The sequence below is a fragment of the Nicotiana tabacum genome, chromosome 3, assembly GCF_000715075.1.
Source record: "Nicotiana tabacum cultivar K326 chromosome 3, ASM71507v2, whole genome shotgun sequence".
NCBI classification, from domain to species: domain Eukaryota; kingdom Viridiplantae; phylum Streptophyta; class Magnoliopsida; order Solanales; family Solanaceae; genus Nicotiana; species Nicotiana tabacum.
Genome location: NC_134082.1, coordinates 4,885,001 through 4,898,053, shown reverse-complemented (window position 1 = coordinate 4,898,053; position 13,053 = coordinate 4,885,001). Strand labels below are relative to the sequence as shown.

At 33.2% G+C, this 13,053-nt stretch overlaps 1 protein-coding gene across 1 annotated transcript; it reads left to right on the top strand.

Moving 5' to 3' along the window:
• The first annotated feature begins 8,845 nt into the window (after nucleotides 1-8,845).
• On the top strand, nucleotides 8,846-9,256 carry LOC142174687 (putative mitochondrial protein AtMg00820). Its single transcript, XM_075240737.1, has one exon. It carries the CDS (start codon nucleotides 8,846-8,848, stop codon nucleotides 9,254-9,256), a length of 411 nt encoding a protein of 136 aa, XP_075096838.1.
• Nucleotides 9,257-13,053: the final 3,797 nt, after the last annotated feature.

The window sequence follows — 13,053 nt, the reverse complement described above, 5'->3', positions numbered from 1 at the left end:
TTCTTCAAGTTATCTAATACAATATTTACATATCTAGAAACTACATATAAACAATATATAAGCCACGATAGTTAATAATTCAAAATATTCTTAAAATGTTTTAAAATGTCGTGGTAAACAAACCTCCTTCATTTCCAAATAGTAACAAGTTTAAAAATATCTACACCTAACCTCCATTATAAGTGAGATTTGTAATCCTGAAAATAGGACGAATTACCTAAGTGATGTGATAGTGAACAATTTTTTTTACCAAATAGTGATAGTACCAAATAAACTCAATAGTGGTAGTACCGCATAAACTAGAACATAGGAGCTCAAAAAAGGAACAAAGAGCAGGAAAAATTAACATACCATATCTACTATTCAAGGAATAATCTCAGACTACATCAAATTCAATTCTTCATCTATACATCCATGGCATTGACAGATTAGCAAATCCCTAATCCGAGTTGTAAAATTCCAGAATTTGGGGAAAAATAGAGTAACGAAATGCCCCCCAAAAGACATCAACAAATCGGCAATTGTTCTCAAGTCTGTGACCGTTGATCATCAATTGTTCGATCAATTGATTGAATGGGTTGACGTTGATCTGATTGAATGGATGTGACATTGTTAGAGACGAGAACCCAATGCTGCGGAATAGGAATTGTTGTTTGAATCTTTCGCCGCTTTTTATGAATCGTTGTGTATGTGTCCTTTGTATACGTTGTTGGCGGGGGCGCGAAAATTGCAATAAGAATTGAAGTTATATATACATTTTTTTTTTGGCCAACATCAATATATAGAACTTGATTTTAATAAACGGCAAACGGCCAAATATATCCTTGTACTGTAAAAAAGATTTAAATATATCCTTCGTTATATTTCGGGTCCAATTATATTCTTACCGTATATTATAGGTTTAATTATACCCCTATTCTGTTAAGTTTGTCCAAAGTGGACATCCAATCTTATGTAGCACTGACATTTGATGAGGTGTATGTCATATTACATGCCACCTCAACGCCCATAATCCATATATAAAAGACTAAAATTTAAAATACAATATTTGTGGTAACGGTGGCAATAGTAGTGGAGGAAAAAAAAATTTAGTGGTGGAAAAAAATAAAAGGGAGGTATAAAATGGGTTATGGCCTAGGGGTGCACAGGTGGCAAGTCATGTGACATCTACCTCATCAAATGTCAGTGCCACATAGGATTGAATGTCCATTTTGAACAAAACTTAACGGAAAAGGGGTATATTTGAACCAATAGTATAACGATATGAATATATTTGGACTCAAAGTATAAAACATTTTCTGATAGTATACGAATATATTTGACCGTTTTTCGTTTAATAAATGTATGATTGTGACTTGGCAAACTAGTAAAATTATTGTCACGTGACCAAGAAGTTACGGGTTTGATACGGAAAAACAGCCTCTTGCATAAATATAAGGTAAGACTGCGTACAATAAATCCTTATGGTCTGGTGGTCTACCCCTTTTCCGAACCTATAATGCACCAGTATGATTGTGACTTTGATATAAACTTGTATCGATAATTTAATTACACTCGCACTTTACTATGTGTCTGTGATTCTTATAATTAAGTAGTTGACGAGGGCAGGTCGAAGAAAAAGAATTACATGCTTTCTTAGGCTAGCAAACTCAAGAGTTCTTAACTAAAAATTAACTAGAATTAACACTAGCACATGTGTGAGTTTTGTATTTTTCGTTCTAAATAGATTAAAACTACTAAAATATAGATTTTGTACAACAACAATTCAATTTCATAATTTCATTTCTTATAACGGAAGACAAACTGCTTGCTGGTACGAATTTTATGAACGATAATATAAATATACATTTCCGTAAAATAGTTTGTGGATATATATATGAGTGATATGTAAATTAATAACTCTGTACTATAGTTGGTAGACATAAATGGCCTTGTTGTACCTCACTCTTACCTTCAATTAAGCGTTATTCTTTACCTGGAATGTTTTTTTCTTTTTTTTCACCTTTCTTTTGTAGTAAAATCTTCCAAATATGTCCTTGTATTTGTTATTTATTTCTTCATATACTAAAGTATATTTCTAATAAATCAAGATACTTTCAAACCCTTTTTGATAATACATAGCTCCTTAACCCAACTTTTTGCAAGGGAAGTATGTACCACAAGTTTTTTGCCCCTGCTTTATTTCTTTTTTTCTTAGTCTCCTATATTTAATTTGGTAAATATATTAAACTTTGAGCCCTTCAAAATGCTTGAAAAGTTGTGAATGATGATGAATAATTATGCACAAAGATAAATCTAAAATGTTGATGACAATAACATTGAAGAACTCATTTGATATTAGGAGAGTACTCTGTCGATAAAATTTGTATAGTAATTCTAAAACTATAATTAAATTTCTCTTCGATCTTATTTGCAATAGAAAATTATTTTGAAAATATAAATTTAGATTTAGTGATTTAACTAAATTATCAATAGAAAATAAATTTCAAAACTTTTTAAAAATTAATAAATTAGAATCTTGAAAATAAAATTAAAAAATATTGAAATTTTATCCAATTTACTTAATTAGGTGGGGATAGAACAAAGGAAAAGGGAGAAGTGTTTAGCAAGTAATCAACTTGTAATCTCACATTTATTAAATACGGCTTATGGTCACATGCTATTAAAACAAAGATATTTTTTTTCTTAAAACAATTTAATTTATCAGAAATCATATAATTCTTAATTGACTGGGTAGCAGAATTTTCTTTTAAAAATAAAGCATTAATGAGTTAATGACAAACTAAGTTAATTCTTGGAGTTTGTTTTAATGAATTTGGGGTTTTCTGAATTTCATCTAAACCTAGGCTTTAATCACCATATTTTTTTCTTGCATAAACTATGGTTATATGAAATTATGAGTAGTTAATCAATAAATACCAAAATTATCAATTAAAAGATCTTTTTTATTTCTACCTCTAATTAGATATTATATGCTTACAAATTCATAAAATATTAAAATATTTTCTTTAATCTATGATTATAGTCCATTTAGAATCATTTTACATACTTTAAATTGTGTTATTAAATATCAAGTTACCTTTGTCTCTTTGATATATGCTTATTCCGTAGCACACTTGTTTTGTTATAAATATTCTTTTAATAATATTATCCAATAATATGATCAGAAAACATAAATAATAAATAATAAATAATAAATGGTTAAGAAGAGATTATCTTAGAAAAGTTATCCTAAAAACGTAACATAAATTATTATTATTATTATTATTATTATTATTATTATTATTATTATTATTATTATTATTATTATTAAGTAAAACTATTATGATGGACTTTATTGCCTTGATCTTGGGCCCGGGCTCAGCACAGGCTTTGCAGGACTAGTGTAAATGATGATGATAATAATAATAATAATAATAATAATAATAATAATAATAATAATAATAATAATAATAATAATAATAATAATAATAATAATAATAATAATAATAATTTAGGTAAAATTTTAAACTTGAGTGTTATAAATGACAATCGTAGTAATGGTACTGTAACAACAGTTTAATATATATTAGTTTCTTTGATTGATCAAAAAAAAAAATAATAAATCCAAAAAAACGTGTAAAAGGTTGCGTTTTAATTACTTTGACCTCCCAAATTATGGGAAGTCAGTATATTTGGTAGGAACATACATATTATGTTTTTTTTTTGTTATTTATGATAAAGTCAAAGCCTTATTAAATATATTTGGCCGGTAGTATTCCACTTTAGAGTATAAATTTTGGAATTTATATTGGTAAAATTTAATGTGGGTGTAAAGGACGGTGACGGATGTAATAAACTTTGTGAATGAAACCCCAACACAGCCCATTTTCGCCATTTGCAATGCCCGACTTTGAACTAAAGCTACTGGGTTCGACCGAATTCGCTGGCGGCACTCTAGCTCCGCCCCTAAAGAAACATACACCAAAAATATTGTCTATATATACCCTATAAGGAAGCATTAAGTGAGATAGGCTTCATTACATGTTTATACTTTATAAAATAAAAATTAGTAAAAGGAAAACACAAGTATTTAATTAAAACTTTGATAGTTCATCTTCTTATGTTCGGATAATATCCTATCATCTTGACCTCAATAAATAAGTTATCAAATAACGATCCACACTGATCATTCACAAAACTTATGCTTATTCTTTCATGCGTAGATCTTTACAATGCACGTGCCAAGAAACTAATTTAAAAATAAATAACACCGTTACTATTTAGAATTTACACTATTCTTTTTGCTGGGATTTATTAAAAGCGAATAAAGAGTTCTTAACATAAGATAGCCTTGTTGTACCTCATTCTTACCAACAATTAAGACATTATTCGATACACCAAGAATCAATCTTCCTTTTTTCACCTTTCTTTTGAATTTTGAATCCCAAAAATAGGAAAAATCGCTATCAATGCCTGAAATTTTTGGTTGATTGACCAAAACTGACTTCACAAGTAATTTATGAAAAAAAGAACCCATCTAGTTCACGAGTAAAAAAGTTTTGGAATACTTTTTGCTAAAAAATGGTGATTTTTCTCATTCTTTATTTCCTTTGTGTGACTCATTCAATTTCTCTCAAATCTCTTTAAGTCAACAGTCAAAACCAAGTTTAAATAAACTAAACTTCCCCAAGCAGTCGATACTAGAGTCATTAACATAATAAATATTACATCTATCACTTATGATCTTTATTATGAGGTGATATTATAGATTGTTAGTTAGGTAGTTAAGATTAGTTAGTTGGCCAGCTGTAAAATAACGAATCCAACCTGTTAGTTAGTTGAGCCATAGTAGAGTTAGCTAGCTGATCAACACATCACATGTATATATATTTGTATTGTTAATGAAGAGAAGTAGCAGTTATCATTTTCTCACAATCCTCTCATCGGCTCATTCATTTGCTTGCTATGTAACTCCATAGAAGTAATTTCAAGTTCATTGCTCCTTCATCGCTGGTAGATCATGTGGATTTTAGCATGGTATTAGAGCCACCGATGCTCGTCAATTACTGAGGATAACTATCTTTATCTCTTTCTTCTTCTCAATTAGCTCCTTTTTTTCTGCTCATCAATGGCAAAAACTACAATTCCTTATACTCATCCTCTGTACCTTGGGCCATCGAATACTTCTAGTGTTGTTCTGATTCCTGTGAAGCTTATAGAATCATAGAATTACGGTTTATGGAGCAGGACGATGAAAATTGCCCTTCTAGGAAAGAGAAAGTTAGGGTTTTGATTGGTACTTGTACGAAGGAGTCGTCCACTACTGAATTAAATGAGCAGTGGGAAACTTGTAATGCCATTGTCTTGTCATGGCTCATGAATACAGTTTCCACTGAACTTTTGAGTGAAATTGCATATGCTTCGAATGCACATCTTATTTGGGAAGATATGAAGGAGAGGTTAATACGGTAAATCGAATGCGTATCTTCCAACTGCACATAGCCATTGCCAATTTGTCACAAGGAACTGATTTAGTCTCAAGCTACTTTACTAAGTTGGAGAGTCTATGGAATGAGTATGATGCATTGGTACCAATTTCAAACTCGAGAGAATACATGGAGCACCTTCAGCATCTGAGACTTCTGTAGTTTCACAGTGGTTTAAATGATTCATATGATCAAGCTAAGTGACAAATCCTACTGAAGACTAATGTGCTCTCCTTGAACCAGGCTTATGCCATGGTGATAGAAGATGAATCTCAACAAGCCCCTGGCCTGGGCTCAACTAATGAGAAGAATGATCCAATGGCTATGCAAGTAGGCAAAAGCCAAGGATACAAAGGCAAGAAGCATTTTATGCAGCGTGAACACTGTGGCCTAAAAGGTTACACTAAGGAGAATTGCTATAAGATTGTAGGGTATCCTGAAGACTTCAAGACAAGAAGAAAGCCCGGTAACAACATTGTAGGTCAATATGGTCGTGGCAATGGTCGTCAGTTTGGCTTTGGACGTGGTTCTAACAAATTTTTCAATGCAGCCAACAATGTACTTGGGAACACTGATGCTCATCCTCAAGGATCATCATTAGCTGGTGATGTATTAAGAGGAATAACTGGGAAGGCACCATACTTCACTAAGGAACAATACAAACAAATCCTTGACCTGTTAAACAAAGATGCACCTTCTAATTGTCAAGCCAACATAGCAGGTATAACTACTAGTTTCTTGTCTAGAGCATATACAAATGAGTGGATTGTAGACTCTGGTGTCACTCACCACATAGTAGCTTCCGATGATCTATTGATGAATGACAATAAGACTATTAAGACTTAGAGTAATATGGTTCACTCACCTAATGGAGATAGAGTTCCTATTACACTTACTGGTTGGGCTGTTATATTTGGCGATGAAGCAATATATGATGTCCTTTATGTTCCAAGATTCAAGTTTAACCTCCTTTCAGTCTCCAAACTAACCAAAGAACCTTGCTGCTTAGTGAACTTTTATCTTGACTTTGTGTTGTTTCAGGACCTTTACAGTGGTAGGTGAAGGGGATTGGTAAAGAGACAGGGGCTTGTACATATTCAAAGCAGTCAATGACATTAATAAGGCACATCACACATAGGGCATAATTGCTGTAGCAGTAAAGGAAGATTGCAGGCTGTGGCATCAAAGACTTGGACATCCATCTCCTCCAGTGTCACGACCCAAATCTCGCTTCGTATGATGTCGTGACGGCACCTAGTCATTAAGACTAGGTAAGCCTAACAGTTACCGCTCGACATGTACAAGTAAACCAAAAACTCCGAGTATAAATATATCCCAAAGACCCGGTAGTTACAAGTCATAAGATCTAATGAGTGTACTAATTGTCTCTATACATCAACATCTAAAAGGAATAAAGAAAGACAACATAGTAAAGGTAGATGGGGACTCCGAGGTCTGCGGACGTTGGCAGATATACCTTGAAGTCTCTGTAGCAGTAGCACGTACTCTCTACTAATAGCGGGGCCGGTAGGAGGTACCTGTGTCTGTACACAAAACATGTGCAGAAGAGTAGCATGAGTACACCACAATGGTACCTAGTAAGTATCAAGCCTAACCTCGGTAGAGTAGTGACGAGGTCAGGTCAGGGCCCTACTGAAATATAATAATCTAAGGCAGAAGATATAACAATATAATAAAGGATAAAATTTAACAAGAAGAAATTACAGAAAGGTAACAACACATCACATAGGGATAAATTACAGGGGGTGCTTCCGAGGTACCGCCTCGTAGTCCCAAACATAAATGCTCAATAGGGGATCTCCCGAGGTACCTCCTCGTAGTCCCAAAAGTAAATATGTGACAGGGGATCTCCCGAGGTACCGCCTCGTAGTCCCAAAAGTAAATATGCGATAGGGGATCTCCCGTGGTACTAGGGACTAAGTGTCCCAATTCACTCCGAAACAAAAAATAAATCCTCCTGGCAAGTCATGTAAGTATGAAATAAAACAGAGTAAGCAGTAAATAGGGGATCGGGGCTAATACTCTCAAAATGACCGGTCGGGTCGTTACATCCAGCCATGAAGAATATCACTTTGCTAGGCAAGAATGTAAATAATGAGTCATTGAATAATTGTCTAGTCTGTCCATTAGCTAAACAAACTAGACTGATGTTTCCTAATAGTACATCCAGAGCTCAAGCTCCATTTTCTCGTGTTCATATGGATATTTGGAGGCCTTATAAAACTCCTACTTTTGACAAGAAGTATTATTTTTTAATTATCGTGGATGATTTTAGTAGATATGTCTGGATCTATCTATTACAGCTTAAGTCTAAAACTATACATAGTTGCCATTAAGAATTTTCTGTTGATGGTAAAGAACCAATTTGGTAAGATGGTAAAATTTTTGAGACCAAATAATGGCACAAAGTTCTTTAAATCTCAGTGCAAGGATCTATTACAAAGTTTGGGAATTCTGCATCAAAGTAGCGATGTTTACACTCCATAATAGAATGGTATTATGGAGAGGAAACACAGATACATTTTGGATGTGGCAAGGGCCATAAGGTTTCAGTCAAAATGCCTATTATGTATTGGGGCATGTGTGTTATAGCTGCTGTGTACTTGATAAATAGACTCCCTTCAACAACACTTCAAGAAAAGAGTCCATATGAAACAATGCATACCAAGCCACCATCATTGGCACATTTACGAGTTATAGGATGTTAATGTTATGCAACAGTCATTCCAAAAGGGGATAAGTTTACAGAAAGAGCAAAGACAACTATGCACATGGGATACTCAGAGAGACAAAAGGGGTACATCCTGATAGAACTAGCTACAAAACAATTTTTGTCAGTAGAGATATGGAATTCAAAGAATCAGAGTTTCTTTTTGCTCAATCTACCACTGAGTCTTATTCAGAGGATCATAGTTTCTCCGAACAACCTAACTATGATGCTTCTACTTCAGAGATCAATCATGCTAATAAGGAATAGACTTAAAATGCAGATGCGCATGAAATAGCCATAGAAGAGGAGAATGTGATGGATTCTACTACTGATGCATCTGTTGTAGGTGGTTCTTTGTCTCAACCAACTACTCCATAAGCAAATCCTTTGCCCATTGTAACTGATCATCCACCTGAGAAAATGCAAGCAGAAGGATCTCAGCCTCATGTCAGGAAGCCAACTAGAGAGTCTAGAGAGCCCATCTGGATGAAGGATACATAGCACATGGGAAGACAAGCAGCAAATATCCCATATGTCTTATGAAATAACTACTCCTGTCTCTCAGTCCTACCAAGCAAACTTCTCTAGTCTGGTAGAAACTCAGAACTTTAGGCAGACTGTGAAGGATATAAGATGGATATAATCTATGAAACAAGAGGTCAAAGCACTAGAAGACAACAGAACATGGGAAGTAGTTGACTTACCACATGGAAAGCGTACCGTAGGATCCAAATGGGTGTATAAAACTAAGTATAAAGTTGATGGTGAGGTTGAAAGAATCAAGGCTAGACTTGTTGAAAATGGGTATAGTCAACAAAAAGGACTTGATTACCATGATACATTTTCACCAGCGGTGAAAATGGTTACAGTCAGATCGGTAATAGCCTTACAGTTTCCAAAGGATGGAACCTATATCAAATGGAAGTTTACAGTGCCTTTTGACAAGGAGATCTCTGTGAAGAAGTTTATATGGATATGCCGGAATGTTTCAAAAGACAGGGGGAACAAAAGTTATGCAAGCTACTCAAGTCCTTATATGGGCTTAAGCAAGCTTTAAGATAATGGAACATCAAACTATCTGATGCTTTACTGAGGGAGGTTTTGTGCAAAGTAACCATAATTATTCCTTTTTTACTTTGAGAAACGGTGAAGGTTTGGTGATTATCATGTTATATGGTGATGATCTGCTTATAATTGGTAATGATGAGACACTGATAGATGAGGCAAAACATGTTCTCCATTAAAAATGCAAGCTAAAAGACCTAAGTGAGCTTAAGTATTTTCTAGGCATTAAAGTACTAAGGTCCAGCAAAGGAGTGATTTTAAATTAAAGGAAGTATGTCCTAGAAGTCTAGAACTCATATCTAGTATGGGCTTAGTGCAGCCAAGACAAGGCAACTCCTTTAGAAACTAACCTAAAGCTCACTATCGTACAGTTTGAATCTACAACTGGAGTTAAAGGTGATGCAGTTCTGCAGGATGTTAGTCTGTTTGTATCAAAAATCAATTGGTAAACTTATGTATGTCACTACCACTAGACCAGACATTTGCTATGTCATCCAAACACTAAGTTAATTTATGCAGCAACCTAAAAGATCTCATTGGGAAGCTGCATTGAAGGGTAGTTAGATATCTAAAAGGCTCTCCTGGCCAAGGTATATGGTTGAGATCAGAAGCCTCTACTACAGAGTTAACCTATTGGTGTAATCAAATTTGGTGAGTTCTTAATCTTATGGAAATAAAACGGCATTAGATAATGTCTAGGAGTTCAGCAGAAGCTGAGTATAGAAGCATGGCCTCAACCTTTGCAAAGGTTACTTGACTGCTAGGCTTGTTTAAAGAGCTGGGAGCTGCTGTTAAAACTCTTGTTGCAATTATGAGTGACAACAAGTCTGTTATGCGGATTGCAGCTAGATCCGTCAAAATACGCTTGGCCCATGAGGCCAGCCCAGTCCAGTCCGCTACTTGGGTAGGGTTGAGCTAGGATTTTTTGAGCCCATTTAGAACGAGGCTTATAAGCCCGGCCCAAGTCGTCCCCCTGGCCCTTGAGGCTTGACTGAGGCTGAGCCTGGGCCGGCTCGTGGGCCAAAAATTAATTAACTAATTAATATTAAATATTTTAAAAAAGTAAAAACTAAAAAAACTTTTAACTATAATCCTCATTCCACAACCCTAGATTGCTCATTACCCTTTCATATCAACCAGAATATAGATTTTTGACATGCATGTAATATGACAAAATATTACGAACTTTTGCTTAATTAATAACGAACTCGAAAGTTTTTAGATGGCCAATAATAATCTTTTTTCAAAAGAATTTTTTTTAAAGGGCCAGCGATCAATTTGGATTACTTTAATATATTATTAATATTTAAACTCCTATTCAATATAGAAAAAGATCAACTTTAAATACACAAAAAAAAATTGACCACTAGCAAATTTTAGGAATTTTAAAATTTTTATGGACAATAACGATGAAATAAGCAACTGATGTTAATCCTAAATTAAAAAACCTCAGCATATAAACTTATTGAAACGATCCCTGAATCTGAGGAAAATGAAAGAAAAGTATTAAGAAATATTCGTGTAACATTACAAAAGAAGAACTAGTGATATAGAGAATTTGCATTTCAGTTACGAGATTCCTTGTCAAATATCAAGCTTTTTGTACGCTCTAAGCAAACAGAAGTTGTTTACATGATTAATTGACTACGTCACGAAAAAATATTTAAGGATTTAAAGAAATTCTTTTTTCTTAAAAATATTGAAGGGCCGCGCTAGCCCGCAACTCTCTTAGGGCTGAGTTGAGCTGGTCATTTTAAGGCCCATTCATATGGCGGGCCGTCCCATCCTAGCTCATCAAATTTAAAAGCCCAAGAAGCTTGAGCTGAGCTTGGCTGGGTTGGCCCTTTTTGACATCTCTAATTGCATCTAATCCTAATTTCCATGAATGCACTAAACATATCGAGATAGATTGTCACTTCATGAGAGACTAGATTAAGGATGGAATTGTGCAGACAATCTATGTGAACACTAAAGAACAACTGGCAGATTTGCTTACCAAAGGACTAAATAAGGCTCAACACAATCATATCTTAGGCAACACATCTAGGTGTTTAACATTTACACCTAGGTGTTTGAGAGGGAGTATTATGAGGTGATATTACAGATTGTTCGTTAGGTAGTTAAGATTAGTTAGTTGACCAGTTGTAAATTAATGGATCTAGCCTATTAGTTAGTTGACCCTTAGTTGAGTTAGCTAGCTGATCAACACATCACACATATATATATATATATATATGTGAATGCAGATTCTTCATTTCTCTTGACGTAGTCATGTGAAATGGTTATGATAAGAGTGTAGAGTGTAGATGCCTAGGTGTGCTTCATATGAATCATTAAATACACTAAAATAATTAAGAAAAAAACTTAACATACTTTAGCCTGATATTTGAGTTTTTTTTTTTTTAAAAAGAAGTTAAAAGAATTAAGTTCTTATTACTATAAAAGTCGTAAAGTAACAGAATAAATGAATACCGACTCCGTGTGATCAAGCTGCTATGATTTAAATAAATAATCTAAACAAACTGCAGCAGAATGGATATAATAATAATAATAATAATAATAATAATAATAATAATAATAATAATAATAATAATAATAATAATAAATAAATAAATAAATAAATAAAGGAAAGTGTGGGAGGATTTTCAGAGGGGCACAATTGTCTAACAAAAAATAATTAGGAAACAAAATCGAGTCCAAAAACGTGTAAAAGGTTGTGTCTTAATTATTTTGACCTCCCAAATTATGGGAAATCAGTATATTTGGCAAAGTCATACATATTATGTTTTTGTTGCTATTGATGGTAAAGTCAAAACCTTACTAAATATATTTGGCCGGTAGTACTATTCTACTTTAGAGTATTAATATTTGTATTTAATTATTGCTAAAGGGAATATTTACTATTTAATTCATTGGACGGCTACATGGTTTTAATAATAGTTCAAATCCTATATATGGTTTGTTTCAATTGAACCGACCACCACCTCTCTAAACCTCTTCAAGGTAACGGATTTATCTTAACACAGTATATTCAATACAAATTATAATATAAATACAAAAAAATTATTAAAATTTAAATAAGTATAATGAGATTTGAATCTAATTAAAATACTCGATACAAATTATAATATAAATATAAAAATTTATTAAAATTGAATAAGTATAATTAGATCTGAATCCAATTAAAATACAATAAGTTCAATGTTAAGAACCTTATGGTCGAAATCATGAAGTTAAAATCTTAAATTTGCCTATGGTTATATACAATATTTTTTCCAATTATCAGTGTAGTTTAACCAATGATTGCAAGTTAGTTACTACAATTTTTACAAGGTTAAATTTTTTAATGTTTATAATAAAGATTTACTTATAATTATGTAATAATTGACTCGATTGTATAAATAATTTTACACGGTCAATAAATATATAGAATTTAAACCATTGCATAGTTTTCTTCTTGGTGAAGATTCAACCAGTATTGTTTTTCCCCTTATATAGGAGGATCAGTGAAGGAGAAGGCAAAAAGGTAATGAAAATCAAACACTTTTATATCTTATGAGAGATTTTCATTAATACCACTATGGTCAGAGCTAGAAGGACGCTAGCGGATTCATCAGAATATCTTTCGCCAAAAAATTACACTGATAGCACGTGATTATTTATATATATATATATATTTTCATCAATAGCACTATGGTCAGAGCTAGAAGGACGCTAGCGGATTCATCAGAATATCTTTCGCCAAAAAATTACACTGATAGCACGTGATTATATATATATATATATATA